Source organism: Equus quagga, chromosome 7, assembly GCF_021613505.1.
Source record: "Equus quagga isolate Etosha38 chromosome 7, UCLA_HA_Equagga_1.0, whole genome shotgun sequence".
NCBI lineage: Eukaryota > Metazoa > Chordata > Mammalia > Perissodactyla > Equidae > Equus > Equus quagga.
Genome location: NC_060273.1, coordinates 69,042,213 through 69,056,949, shown reverse-complemented (window position 1 = coordinate 69,056,949; position 14,737 = coordinate 69,042,213). Strand labels below are relative to the sequence as shown.

The 14,737-nt window shown below is 48.7% G+C and overlaps 1 protein-coding gene across 2 annotated transcripts; it reads left to right on the top strand.

Moving 5' to 3' along the window:
* Positions 1-373: 373 nt before the first annotated feature.
* On the top strand, positions 374-12,322 carry GM2A (ganglioside GM2 activator). 2 transcript variants are annotated; one of them, XM_046667673.1, is made up of 4 exons: positions 374-576; positions 5,467-5,619; positions 11,174-11,356; positions 11,745-12,322. In XM_046667673.1, the coding sequence occupies exons 1-4, from the start codon at positions 508-510 to the stop codon at positions 11,898-11,900; spliced, it is 561 nt and encodes a 186-aa protein (XP_046523629.1). In that variant the 5' UTR covers positions 374-507; the 3' UTR covers positions 11,901-12,322. The 2 variants fall into 2 exon arrangements, with proteins under 2 accessions (XP_046523629.1, XP_046523628.1); XM_046667672.1 differs by having other exon boundaries at positions 374-597.
* The last annotated feature ends 2,415 nt before the right edge of the window (positions 12,323-14,737 follow it).

Here is a 14,737-nt window from a genome sequence, read left to right as displayed (position 1 = left end):
CTCGCGCTCTGGTCGCGAACCCCCACCTCGCGCTCTGGTCGCGAACCCCCACCTCGCGCTCTGGTCCCGGCCCCGCCCTCGCGCTCTGGTCCCGCCCCTCCCGTCCTAGCGCTCTGGTCGCGAGCCGCCCCTGGCGGTCTGGTCCCGGCCCCGCCCTCGCGCTCTGGTCCCGCCCCTCCCTTGCGCAATGGCCTCGCCCCCGCCAGCTAAGCTCCGCCCCTCTCCGCTTCCGGCTCCGCCTTCGCCCCTCAGAAGGCGGGGCTTGACGCCCACTCTGGGAGGGAGGGGCTCAAGGAGGAACCTCTTCGGGGCGGAGTCGGGAGAGAGCTATCCAATTCCAGGGCTTGAAATCGCTGATTCCCGAGTGGGCGGAGCGAACCTAGAAGTGGCGGCGCTCAGCTTTGCATAGCAATGCACAGCTTTGCATAACCAATACAAGCAGGCATTTAAAGACGACAACGCTGTCACAGACCTAGCAGTTAACCAGGCGCGGACCCACCTTTTGCAATGAGACCCTCGATGCAGGCTCCGTTCCTGATCGCCCTGGGCTTGCTTCTTGCCGGCCCTGCTGCTCCTGTAAGCGTCCTCTCAGAACGGGTGAGCTCCCGCTCCTTTAGAAGGCTGCTTCCAGCATCTCTGCCCAGCTAGGGGTGTTTGGGTTCCGGGGGGACTATGGGGTGACTCCACTCTCTAGAATTGCTTCTCTCCAGCAGGGTCGCCCCAGATCACTAGTTGTGGGTCTTTTTCTCTCTCCGGGTTTCGGTTTCCCCGGCTGCACAGTGAGGATGGGCTACGAGGCCTTGCTGTGCTCCTGACTTGTTTGGAAATGTTAATATCACCCTTGTCTGTACTCTCCTGTGCTCTTTCCAAACGTCTGAGTGAAATTTTGCAGAACTGCAAGACTAAGGCACAGCTCCCAGGCCCAGAGACTCAGCCCTGTTTACCTGCCCTCCTTTACCCGCCAGGAAAAGGCCTAGCCCCCATGCCTTCCCCTTCTGTAGTGTTCTGCTTGTCCTGGAGGGTGGGTGGGTTTGAGAGGCCCTCTAGGCCAGAAGGTCCAGACTTGTTCCTCTGGCGACAAAGATCCGGCCCTGCTCCTGGTTGTAAGCCGAAGAGAGGCTCCAGCCTCCGAGCTTCCCCATTCACTTCTCACTCACCCGGTGCTCCAGGCCCTTGGGAAAGGGAAGTTCTGTCATTCAGAGACCTACAGAAGCCTAGTTCCACTGCCTCTTTGCTGCAGAGCTGTGGCAGCAAAGAGCCCCAGCCTAGATCCCTTCCTCTAACCACCTTGGAAATATTTGTCTGAGAGCACTTAACATGTGGTGTAGGGGAAAGTGGGATAGAACTGAGAGCTGAGAGGCTTGGCTTCTGATCCCTGCTCTGTCTCTAATCCACGGGCATGGCATTTGGGCTCCTTGAACCTTGGTCTCCTCATCTGTAAAATGGGTGTGATGAGGCCAGCTGCCTTTCTCAGATGGTGTTGGGTGAAGGGAAATGCTTTCATGGATGGAAATGCTCTAAAATCTTAAAGTGATATAAGGCAGTGGGCTCAGCCTCACTTTGCCTCAGGGGCGAGGAGTCCGTTTTGCATGTTGAATGAAGGAGCAAGGACCTCTTGGCCTTCTTTGCCCAGAGGATTAGTTTGTCCCTGAGTGTAGGTTGAGAATGTTTCTCTTGGCTCCAGGTCTGACCGCTATAAGGTGGAGTCTGCCTAAGGCTCCAGCTTGCCCTCCATCCCCATTCTATATGTCAGCTCTGGGTGCCATCCCAGACCAGAGGGTCTTAAGATCGACAGTTTTGGAGAGACCTTGAGACGTCATAGAGTTCACCCACCTCACTCAGACCCACAGAGGACAGGGGACTCAACCAAGATTACACAACTAGTGGCTCCTTGGATCCTCATCTGCTATCTTCCAAATCTTCTCTGGGTTCACAGCTCATGTGATTCAGAGCCCTGACCTTGAGGCCATGTGCCAGATAAAGGCTGTAGGCTGATAGTGGTTGAGCCTTGAGTTCTTGTTCCTTTTCTAGTGTTAACTGATCTCGTGATGCTGGGTTGTTAGATAGTGGGAGAATGTCTAGCCCTGTGCTGGGCATGCAGTAGGTGCTAAATAGACCCTGTGATACTGTATAATGACTGCCATTTATTGTGCACATACTATGTGCTGTGTGATGAGCCGTGTGCTCTTTTTCCTAATAAACTTTTTTTGGGGAGTAATTTTAGATGTACAGAAAAGTTGCAAAGATAGTACAGAGTTCTCATATACTCCTCACCCAGTTTCCCCTGATATTACCTTATATTATCCCCTGATATTTCCCTTTATATTACCACGGTACACTGGTCAAAACTGAGAAACCAGCATTGGCACGTGACCATTAACTATACACTAGACTTTATTGGGATTTTACCAGTTTTCCCATAAATGTCCTCTTTCTGTTTCAGGATCCAACCCAGGGCACCAGGTTGCATTTGTTGTCATGTCTTCTCAGCCTCCTCTGGTCTCTGACAGTTTCTCAGTCTTGTGTTTTCGTGGGGCTGACAGTCTTGAGGAGTTGTGACCTCTGCTTTCTGTACACAAACTTCTCACTCTCCCAGTAGCCCTGAGAGAAGATAGAATTATGCCCATTTAATAGATGGGGAGATTGAACCTCAAGAGGGGATGACCTACCCAGGGTCTCAGCTAGTGAGGGTAGCTGAAGTGTGATTTTAGCCTGGCTCTGTGATAAATAGTCTGCTTCCAGAGCTGTGCCTTCTCCCTCTGCCATTTGTCACCCCTTCCCACAGGTTGGCCTCTCCTGGGGATGGCAAATATCTGGTGCCAGGCCTGGCCCTGTGGACATTGCTAATCTATCATGCCTTCTTTTCCAAATGAGGCTGGACTCAGCTGAGCATTCATCACCACAGGCGCTTCTAGTCAGGACACCTATTTGTTGGGAAACTGCCTGCTTATGTCTCCCCCAGGGCCTGGGGGAAGGGGCAGCTTAGGAGAGGGAAAGGAATTCTTCAGCTTCAAGAGGGCACTCTGGACACCAGCCCCAGCCTGGAATCAGTCCTCAGGTGAATGAGGCTGCCTTAGAATCTGTGAAAGCAGCCCCAAGATGTGGCTAATCTCCTATCTTCCCTCCAGCCCAACTCCTAGTTCCAGGCATTCTTTCATTTGATGGTGGCCTCCCTTCCAGGCTTGTCCCTTTCCAGTCCGTTCTCAACCCTAAAACAGCATGGCACTCTCCTGCAATGGGGGTCCCCTGCACCTATCGAAAATCCAGCCTCCTGATTATGACCGGTGTGGTCCTGTGTTAAATGACCCTGCCACCCCTCCAGCCTCGTCTGGGTCCCTCGTCCACTACATCTAGCCCACTGGCCTTCTTGCAGTGCTCAGAGCAGCTAAGCTTCTTTCTACCCAGGGCCGCTGCCCATGTTCCCTCTGCCTGAACATTCTTTTTGTCTCTGTACTCCTCATCCTGCAGGAGTCCAGCTTTAGTATCACTTCCTCACCACCCTAATTAAGTAAGTTCTTACTCTCAACACATCCTTCTGTTCGTTTCCTTTATGGCACTCTGAAATCGTAGTGGATAATATTTACCTGCATTGGACTGTAAGCTCCTCAAGGCAGGGCAGGAACATTTCTAATTGTTTACCACTGTTAACACAGCACTTAGCCGAGAGCCTGAGAGCATTGCTCCATGCATATTTGGGGAATGACTGTTGAAGGAAACATTTATGGGCTGGCACCTACCTTGTGTAAGGGGCTGTGGGGAATTCGGGATGAATCAGACCCGGTCCTGCCTTCATTAGTTGTGGCACAATGACTCATTCCAAGGGATGGAAACCCATTCCAAGAAGCTCAAGTAAAGGGAAGTTTATTCCAGATATACAAGGACCCTCATGGAACTAATGGCAGGAAGTGGAGACTGGGATGTCTAGCGACTGTCATTTAGTGAGCCAGCTCATGCTTTGGGCCCGGCATTGTGTTATGAGCTTTACATACATGCTATCATCCTTGCGACAACCCTGAGAGGAAAGTATAAATGCCTATGCTTAAAATAAGTGGACATTGGGGCGTTAGGGGGGAACTGGCCTATTGAATCACGTGATGTGGTGGCTGAACTATGATTTCAAACCACGTCTATTAACTAAAGCCTTGATTTACCCCATATCTCGCTCCAAAGCCGTGCCCTTCACTGCCACTCTGTAGTACCTATTTAGTTAGCTGTCATGGTGGTGGGGACAATTCCATCTGTTCTCTTTTCCATTGACCAGCAAGCCCTTAGTTCTTGTCCCTTCCGGAACTTTGGCTTGGTTATGGATCACAGGTGTAGGTGTTCTGGCCCCATCCCAAGGGTTAAGACTCGATGACGGCGCGAAGCCTGAAGGCCTCTGAGTGATTTTCCTCCATCTCAATTCCCAAATTGGAGGCAGAGAGAATCTGTCAGTCTAACTTGGGTTAGGTGTTCCCTTTTGGCCCAGTTGGCTGTGTTGGTGACTAGGGGTTGGCTTGAGGGTGTGGACTGGCAGGTTTTCCCTCTAAGATGGGATGTGCATGGTGGAAGTGCTGAAAATCTCTGTGGGTGGCCTGCAGGGGACTGGGAAAGGTGTGAGTGGGTGGGCAGAGAGTGCAAGATGTGGAAAGTGCTAAAGATCATAGACAAGAAGACAGGGTTCCCTGGGAGCAGGGTGTTAGTGGTCACGTGGAGTTGGACAAGATGGTGGAATCAGGAGACCTCCTGGGGGATGTGGAGGATGAAGAGGAGAAGTGGCACAGTGGAAGGGAGGAGGGTGACTCAGCTGGGGGCAGGGTATGAGCAGTGGGATGGGAGTAGGAACGCACTGGTCAGGATTGGGGAAGTTTGTTCACTGGGATTGTTCATCAACAAGTGGCCCACTGGGGATCTTTTCATGTGTGTCTTATTCTCTCCCTGGGTTAATTGCACGCCCATGTGGGTGAGGTTTTGGGTACTGTTGTGTTTCCCACTGTGTTTTGTGTTTCTTATTGTTCCTGGCCCTATAATGGGCATGGGGGTGTGATGTGAATGAGGTCTTGGGCCTAAGCTGCAAAGGTGAATCCTCCAAGGGCTTCCTTCCTTCTAAGGAGAAAAGACTGGCTGGAGCGGAGTGGGGAGCAGGAGGTGGGAGATCAGAGAAGGTAGCTACCAAAGGTGGGTACGGTGAGTCTCCCGTTTGAAAGTTCAAGCTCTGTTACATTGTGCTTTATAGTTTATGGCACACTTTTGGGAGATGTGTCTTTTGAGTCTTTTAGTTTAATCTTGGCTATGAAACGGGTAGGACAAGTCTTATCCCAGGTTTACAAATGTGGAGTTGCAGAGGAAGCTCAGAGAGGGGAGGTACCTCGCCCACTGTCGCTCCATCAGTAGCCTGTTCTGTTGATTCTTCCAACCTGCAAGCATTCCTTTTGTCAACTTTTGTTTTCTTTTATTGTTGCTGCCTGATTGTCCCTGGCCATCCAGCTCCGTAGCTTTTCCTGGGATAACTGTGATGAGGGGAAGGACCCTATGGTGCTCAAAAGCCTGACTCTGGAACCTGACCCCATTGCCGTTCCTGGGAACGTGACTGTCAGTGCCGAGGTGAAGACCACTGTCGCCCTCTCTGCTCCTCAGAAGGTGAGCCTGGGAGTGGGTGGGAACGGGGAGGTGCTGGAGGGAAGGTGCCATGGGCCAGCTAGCAGGGACCCTGAGGGATTCATGCTCAGGGAACTGTGAATAGTTTAGGAATCCTGCAAGCCCAGAGCAGCAAAGGATGCATCGATTCCTAGACTGTCTGACAATGCCAGTTGGGCAATTTGGTTTTGGTGTTGCTATTGTTGTTAATTATAAAGCAGACACATCACTTGGCAGATAACACGTAGTAACTTTAGAAAATGCAAATCACTGGGGCCGGCCTGGTAGTGCAGCGGTTAAGTGCGCATGTTCCGCTTCGGCGGCCCAGAGTTCGCCAGTTCTGATCCCGGGTGTGGACATGGCACCGCTTGGCAAGCCATGCTGTGGCAGGCGTCCCACATATAAAATAGAGGAAGATGGGTGAGGATGTTAGCTCAGGGCCAGTCTTCCTCAGCAAAAAGAGGAGGATTGGCAGCAGATGTTAGCTCAGGGCTAATCTTAAAAAAGAAAAGAAAATGCAAATAGTCAAAAAGGGAGAAAAAAATAAAAGAAATCCCCTGAAATCTCACTACTTAGTGATAAGGGATAAACACTTGTAACGTATTGTAGGCTAGTCTGTGGAACTTTCCCCATACAATCACATGTAACATACATATTAATTTTGAATGGTTGTATATGAAAAGAAACAGTGCTCCTTGTAACTGTCCTCCTGCGATCCAACTTCTCATGACGTAGTCATTGTTAGCTATTTGTGTATCCTGTCAGAATGTTTTCTACATTTGTAAATATATGTACATTTATACTAATGGGATTCTATGACATGTGCTATTAAACTTGCGTTTTTTTTTTATCACACTGTATTGCATGTAGCTGCATACCTCCTCTGAGGGCATTTGGCATAGATCCACCTAATCATTTTAAATGGCTGAAATATTCTGTTGTAGATCTGTCATAATTTACATAACAAACCTATTGTTAGACATTTAATTTGTTTTTAGGGTACAAAGTTTGTTTGTTTGGTTTGGTTTGTTTTTTGGCTTTTTATAAACACCTTTGCAGAAATCATCCTTGTAATGCATCTTTTTATACTTTTCTGATTATCTAGACAGACGTTTTAGGCCTTTGATACACATTGCCTAAGTGCCTCCAAATGTTTGAACCCATTTATCCTCTAACCAGGAGCAGCAGATTTGCCATTTTCCACACATTTGTTGACACTGAACATTTTCTAAAAATCTTTTCTGAGCTTTTGCATCATCCCTAATGAGATTAAATGTCCTTTCGTAGGTTTCTTTGCCTTTTGTATTTACTTTGGGAATAACCAGTTCGTTCACGTCTAAGGCCTATTCTGGGGGTGGATATTCGCATATTTTCTCACAGAACAATAAAGGCTTTATATATATCCATTGCAACACCATACATTATAGTCCTTTCCTCCCTAGTTTGAATTGCTACCTTTGTATCATATTCTTCTGTACCCTTTAGCCTGTCCTGGTGCAAATCTATTCTGGTACCAGTTTTGTTTTGATTCTTTCAAAGCTTTCTGATTTGGAATCTGTGTCCCTGTAACTACCCTTTGACTTGGCTTATTCATAGCCCCTACCTCATAGCTTTCTCTTGAGCAATACTGAGTTAATAACATGGAGAGTATTTTGTGCAGGGCCTGGCTCACGAGACCTGCTTAGTACAAGTTAGCTCTTGTCGTGTGGTTCCTTTGACCCAGACAGAAGTCCTGGATGCGAGGACAGCTCTGAGGCCCTGCTTTCCTCTGCACCTCCTCCAGAGTCCTTTCCAGGCTAGGCCAGTGCATTTTCTTTCGCTGTTCTTGAAGTGATAAATAACCCACTAGGGTCACACAAATGCCATTTCCGTGCTCCTCCCGCTGAGTCTGTAGTGGAGGGCTCTTTGGCTGGCCAGCCACCATGCTGTCTCTCTTGCCATTGCCACGCAGACCGCTGGCATTTCCAAGGACCCTGATGCTGTGCAGCTGACTAGGAAGGAAAGGCTGGCGAACTGCTGCTTCTCCTCCCAGCCTGCTTTCCCTGGCGCTATGCAGGCCATTGGGATGGAGCCCTTTCCGCCCCCTGTTCTATTTCTTTATTACCTGTCATCAATTTGGGCCATGGTGCTTTGTAAAAATTGCCCTCAGATCCCCCTACATTTCTCTTATGTACATATTTTTTATTTAGTTCCTTTATCTTTTTAGAGTATGTGCATATTAGCTATTAAGTAAAAGCCTCTCACTACTTGCGTAGGAGAAAAGATGATTAGCTTCATTTTACAGATGAGGGGCACTGAGGCTTGCAAAAGAGTCACATAGTTATTAGCACATTTGAGGCTGGTGTCCTTATCTTATGTTTCCTGTTCCTGAGCTCTTTCTGGCGGGGAGGTGGATTTAGTGCTTGGTGTGTTTACAGAGGAGTGCTCCAGAACTTTCCCCTTGCCCAGCAAAGACCCCTTAGGAGAGCTGCCCAGACTCGAGCGTGGAGGAGCCTGGAGCGCTCTTGAGGTCAATGGTTTCCAACCCTTGTTACTGATGCCCAGAGAGAAGAATGACTGGTCCAGGCTCACACAGCCTCTTAGCAGGAGAGCCAGTCCATCCTCTCACCTTGTTGAGCTGAAATTTCTTCCATCAAAGTCCCATCTGGGCCCTGGATGGATTTAACCCCAGCTGCAATTTTTGGAAGTTGGACGCCCCGGATTCCATGAGCCATGGGCAAGATAGGGGCCTGCCCAGAGCTCCCTTTTCCTTTTTTTGACTTACTCCACAGGATTTGGCATAATTTAGAACTCCTTTCTGTACCCTGCCTCAAGTTCCAGCCTCTGGGACCCTGGCTTTCCCGTCCTCAGGGATCCTACCTTGCCACTGTATTTGGCATGTACGTTTATTTCTGGTTTTCAGACATGTGACTTTCAGGCCTGATGGTTTGGCTTTTTCTCCCCCTAAATTCATGTACCTGCAATGCCCCTGCCTGAGGCCTGCGACAGAGATATAACTGCCCCCTCTCCAGTGTCCTCAGTGGCTCCCCTTCGAGTCAGTTGCTGTCAGTGGGTCTTTACCTAGAGCCTTCGTGTGCCTAGCCCTCTGCTAGAGGCCAAGAGAAGAAGTCATTTTGTTTTTCAACCTGCAAGAAACTCTGACTCTCAGGATGTCGTAACTGGTAGATCTCGTGGAGATCACGAGACCCAAACAATCCATTGTCCAGATGGAAGAGCAGGGGCCTGAGAGGGGAAAGGAGTTGCCGCTGGGCCCCCGCAGGGGCAGGGATCCTGGCTCCGTTATGGGTCAGTGCTCTGTCTGTCTTCTTGTTGAGCCGGGTCCCATGACACAAGTTAATTTAGGTCAAGCTATGGACGTGCCAAGGAAGTCCTGGACTGGAGACCTTGTTACCCAGTCTTGCTTGCTTTCATGAGCCATATGAGCAAGTAGACTGAGAACAGGACTGAGAAATGAGCCATGGTCTCTAATCCCAAATGATCGGCATAGCTGCTGCCTCAGAAGCACCTGTTGTCTTAAATTCAGTGCACTCCCACTGAGGACCTCCTATGCTGAGCTTGTCCTGGGTCGAGGTGGGAGTAGAGATAGGGAGGCATGGCTCCTTCCGGTGGGTGCAGCCCCCCTAGCCTCCAGCCTGGTGGGAGGAGCTCAGGTTGGACTTTGCCCCACCGATCCCCTCAGCTGGGTGTTCTTGTTCAGGGTATAACTGGCTCAACCATTTTCGCTGGGGTATTATTGAAACAAGAAGGGGGTGTTGGCTAAGGAAGGAGGGAGGACAGGCAGTCTGACAGGAGGTAATTTTTGGATTTCGCCCACTATGGTAAGTGTTTTACAGGTGTTGTCCCACTCAATGGGACCTTGTGAGAGAGGTAGGCGCTCTCAAATATCCCATTTTTGGAGATGCGGGCATGGAGACAGAGAAGTAACTCCTCCAAGGCCACAATACTAGGACGTGGCCGAAGTAGCATTCCAGCCCAGGCCCTCTGGCTTTTTCTGGTCCAAGGGATTGGAGCAGGCTCCGTGGGAGACAGGAGGGCTGGGAGGGGGACTGTGCATGACTAGGGGTGGGGGATAATGGGTGTGTCAGCAGAGCGGGATGAGGCCAGTGAGGGAAGCCATTTGAGTTTGTCCACTCAGGTTACAGGGTGCACTGACTTCTCCCTTCCTCCTGGGCCTGGGCCCTGACATCTGGGGCACTTGCAAGACTCGGTCCACAGCCTGGGGAGCCAGCCTGAGCCCAGCAGGGTTTGTCTCTTAGAAACAAAAGCCCCGCTCAGGCGAGCTTGGAGGCTGGGATTCACAGAATGCTGGAATGTCAGCGCTGAAAGGGATCCTAAAAATGTGTTTTCCTGCCCTACCACCCACAAAGAGTCAGAGGATCAAGTGTGCTGACTTCCTCCTGCCCTTTCCTGACACTTGTCCCTTGATACCTTTGGGGGGACACGAACACAGTCCTCAGGGACAACTCATTTGGCTCTTAGACAGTTAATACTAAGTAGAATGCTTAGCACGCCAGGCACAACTGGGGCCGCCCAGCTTGAACTCCTGGCCACTGCCGGGTCAGCCCCAACCTCCAGAACAGGAGCAGAATCGTGACAGCATGGAGATGGGAAGCATGTTATAGGTCTTCTCATCCAGCTTCCCTCTCGGTGCAGGGATCCTTCTGTAGCTCCCCCTGGATCCCAGAAGCCTACTGCTTCTGGGGGTAGTTCCATCTGTGTTAACCTAGCCGTGATGTTAAGAAGATCGTCCTTATACCAATCCCACAGTGATCCCCCTATAAATTCCTATTTTAAATTCTGTCTTCTATGGCTCTATAGAGAAAATAGGATCTAAGAACAGCAAATAGGGTTCATCTTGGTAACCAGCTCAGTTGGTAGTAGCTGCCTGAAGTCCTAGGTAGAAAAGGGTTCTGAAGCCAAGATTGGGCTCAGAAGGAAGGCTCTAGAAGTGATGCCACAGCTGGCCCATGAGCCATGAGGTGACAAGTGCATTCCAACTCAAGTGTTAGCTTTACCCAATGTGACTTCCTAAATAATTGTAAGACTGTGGTTCAGGGAAGGGGGGAAGAAAATAAATCACATTCAATTATTAATGTCTGCCATGGGCACAGGAAAGGATCATTTTGGGGCGTGTGCCACAATATTGTCATTTCTAGATCAGAATATCTCCAAGATCCTCTCCAATTAAAAATTCTGCAATTAAGGGGCCGGCTTGGTGGCACAGCGGTTAAATGCGCACGTTCTGCTTCAGCGGCCTGGTGTTCACCAGTTCGGATCCTGGGTGCAGACATGGCACCACTTGGCAAGCCATTCTGTGGTAGGCGTCCCATAGATAAAGTAGAGGAGGCTAGGCATGGATGTTAGCTCAAGGCCAGCCTTCCTCAGCAAAAAGAGGAAGATTGGCGGTAGATGTTAGCTCAGGGCTAATCTTCCTCAAAAAAAAAAAAGTAAACAAATAAAATTCTGTGATTAAAGTAAAATGCTGACCTTTTACAGAGGCAGAGGAGCTGGTATGTTTGCCTTGGAATTTACACTTTTTCAAACTCTTCCTCACCAGGTGGAACTAACGGTGGAGAAGGAAGTGGCTGGCGTATGGGTCAAAATTCCATGTGTGGATCAGATCGGTAGCTGTACTTTTGACAATGCCTGTGATATACTAGACGCTTTGACTCCCCCTGGGCAGCCCTGCCCAGAGCCCCTGCACACCTTTGGGCTTCCCTGCCACTGTCCCTTCAAAGAAGTAAGTACTTAGGGAGGGAAATACTTACACCAGTATTATCCCTGTGGCTGGAGTAAAGACGTGGGGTTTGGAGAGAAGGGTCCTTGCATTCTCCTCCTGCAGACGTGAATGTCTGTGGATGTAAGTTGGTGTGGTCTACCCTGAATTGCTTATCTTTTGGGGGCCTTAGTTTATCCATCTGTGAAATGGGAGACTTGAACTTTGATGTGACTTCCTGTGTCCCCTAGCTGTAACAGTCCGTGTTCTCCAGTGCTGGGGCCATCTTTGATCTCATGTGGCTCTTAGAAGAGTGGGAGGGGAGGCAGTTCGCTGCTGCAGTCCTAGAGGTGGCTCCAAGGCGTCCCATCAGGAGGCTCCCACTGACCTGTGCTCCATGGCTTTCCCACAGGGCACCTACTCACTGCCCAAGAGTACTTTCCCCTTGCCTGACCTGGAGCTGCCCAGCTGGCTCAGCAACGGGAACTACCGCGTCCAGAGCATCCTGAGCAGCGGTGGGAAACGTCTGGGCTGTGTCAAGATCACTGCCTCTCTAAAGGCCAAATGATGTGGCACCAGCCTCAGCAGAATGAAGGAGTGTGAGGAAGTCGTCCCTCTTCCCCTGTCTTGTGTTGGCCAAGGCCTGATTCTAACTCTCTGTCTACCTTTTTAAGCCCCTTTCTACAATGATGCTATTCCCCTCACTGAAAGCCATTTTGTGCCACCTACATTTTAGGTGTGGGCAAGCAGCCCTAACCTCAGGGAGCATGAGCTTGGGGTTCTTGATAGCCCAGGACGTGTCCCGGGCTGGCCACACCGTTTCTTCCTCATTCCTTTGGCTTTCTCTCTAAGAGCTTAACTCATTTTCTAAACAGTCAAAAGGAATGGGACCAACATGTTTTTTGTGACCCCAAGTTCTGACTGACCCAGTCTTGACCTCCTGAAGTACCTTTATGATTTTCTCATTAAAATTTTGTCACTTACTTAAAAGTAGAGAGTATTAACAGTTTTCATTTTACTCCAACCCCCTCTTACAATGAAGAGGCTGAAGTAGTTGATCTCAGCCTGTTCCTCCATTAACTTCTATGATTAATTTAGTATTCTGTTCTAGATTTTCCCAATTAGCAATGGGGCATGATGTATCATGGAGAGGCAGGGTGTGTGGTGGGGGCTACGTTGGGAGAGATATTTAAGGATGCTCTATGTGTTTAAGATAGTTGACAAACTCAGGTGCCTGCAGGGCCAAGCATGAGAGGTAAATGGGTGACAAAGACCACAAGGAACATGTTTTCAGGCATGTCTTCCCTTTTTCCTTCTGACAGCAGCATGTATGCGTTGGTATGAGGCAGCTAATGCCCAGTCTCGAGTTGGGGGTATAATTGGGGATGGGGTTAGGTGTTGGAAAGGGAACATCCGGTCTGCAGGGGCAGCTGCTGTCTAGATAGAGCCAGTTAGTGCCACATGAGAATGTGTAGGGCCAGTTTGCCAAATATTCTCAAATCTTTTCCCTTAGAGAAGCCAGAAATCTAGACTTTTATATGAAATCTTACAATTTTCAAATATTGGAAACTAATTATTTTTTAAAACATTGTGTGGGGCCTAAGGGGCCAAACGGACTTGTCAGGGGGGACATCTGGCTCCTGCGTGGCCAGTCTGCAAACTCTGACCTATGGACATGCATGCCTTGTCCGTTCCTTGTCAAGACAACCCCTCCAGCACCCATTCCTCCCTGTCTAAGGCCAAATCCATTGGGTCTGACCCAAGAGGAAGGCTCTTCCAGGGCTAGGGGAGGTAGAGATATAAAAGCTGTGAGCTATGGGGATCATGAGGCTGCCTGCCCGGCTTTGGAGTGCTGATAGGACGAATGGCGCAGACGCTGAAGAGTTGGTCCCACCAGCAGCTGCTCTGTGGAGTGGGAATCCAACGAAGAGAGGTGGACTCGTGTCAGGTGCCTGGGTTTGTCCACTGACTTCTCCTCCCATGACAACTTACTGACCACAGACCAGCCCCGGCTTCTGGGCTCATCTGAAGCCTGGAATGGCAATAAATCTTTTTAATTTGCTCAGAACTCCTCCTTTCTCTTGGCTGCATATTTTTTCATTGATCACGTCTTGGGATTTCAGGAGCTTGTTTGCAGTGGGCGTTTTCTGTTTGGAAGGGTTGGTTGCAGCAGTGCAGGGGAGCTGAGGCGACTTCAGGGGGTCTTCTGTTTCTGTCTCCTGACCTGCTTGTTATCGGCTTCCTTCTGCCTCATCACCTTCCAGCTTCCTTGGTTTGCTCTTTTGCTTTCCTATCGCACTGTGACCTCTCCAGCCTATTCTCCTTCCGGTGCGTCTTTCAGCCTTATTGTTACAGTCATTTTTTATTCACATCCTTGAATGGAGTCTCATTAGCTCGGTCAATCTTTTTCCGCCATGCCATGCTCTTGGGTCAAATGCTCCTCCTGGTCTTGGTGGTGGGGGAGGGGGTGAGAAATCTCAAATCACAGGGCAAAGTGGACTTTTTAATAAATGATGCTGAGCCAACTGGAAAGCCATTTGGAAAGAGTTGAGATTAAATCCATACATCACACCATATGCAAGAATAAATTCCAAATGAATCCAGGGTCTAAATGTGAAAAAATGGAAGCATACAAATACCATAAGAAAACCTGGGTGAAAAATCCAGAGGCAATGAAAGATTAAAAAATTTGACAACATAAAAATAAAAAAATTGCTTGGCAAGAAATGCCAAAAGTCAAAAGACTGGAAGAAAATATTTGCAGCATACATCATAGACAAAGGGTTAATATTCCTAGTATATAAAGAATTAAAAATTTAAGGGACAAAGGATCCAAAACCTGTTAGACAAATGGGAAAAGATGTAAACAGACAACTCTCTCTTTCTCTCTCATACACACACATGATCACACAAGATATAAAATTGGCCCTTAAACATGAAAAAAACTACAGACTAACCCATGATTAGAGAAATGTAAATTGAAACAATAATGAGATGGCATTTATCATCTCTCAGATTTCCCAAAAATAAAAGACAACATCACATTCTGCTAGGCAAGGCTGTCGGGAAACAGGCACCTGCATCCATAGCTGGTGAGAATGCAAACTGGTACAACCCTTCTGGAAGGGAATTTGTCAGTGCCTAATAAAACTGCAAAAGCAGTTACCCTTTGACCCAACCATTCCACTTCTGGGAATTTCGTCTGAAGACACACTTCCAACAATACAAAAATACATATGCACAAGATTATTCATTGAAGCACGGTGATTGAAAATACTGGAAACAAGGTAAATGTCCATATATAAGAGAGTGACTGAATAAACCATGGTATATTCACATGATAGAGTACTATTCAGCTGTAAAAAAATGAAGATCTCTGAATCAATATAGAGTTATTTCCAGGAT

Coding starts and splice junctions, on each gene's coding strand:
- GM2A (XM_046667672.1), top strand. CDS start 508: ATGAGACCCTCGATGCAGGCTCCGTTCCTGATCGCCCTGGGCTTGCTT. Junction 5,620..11,173: donor CCCTCTCTGCTCCTCAGAAG/GTGAGCCTGGGA, acceptor CTTCCTCACCAG/GTGGAACTAACGGTGGAGAA. Junction 11,357..11,744: donor GCCACTGTCCCTTCAAAGAA/GTAAGTACTTAG, acceptor GCTTTCCCACAG/GGCACCTACTCACTGCCCAA.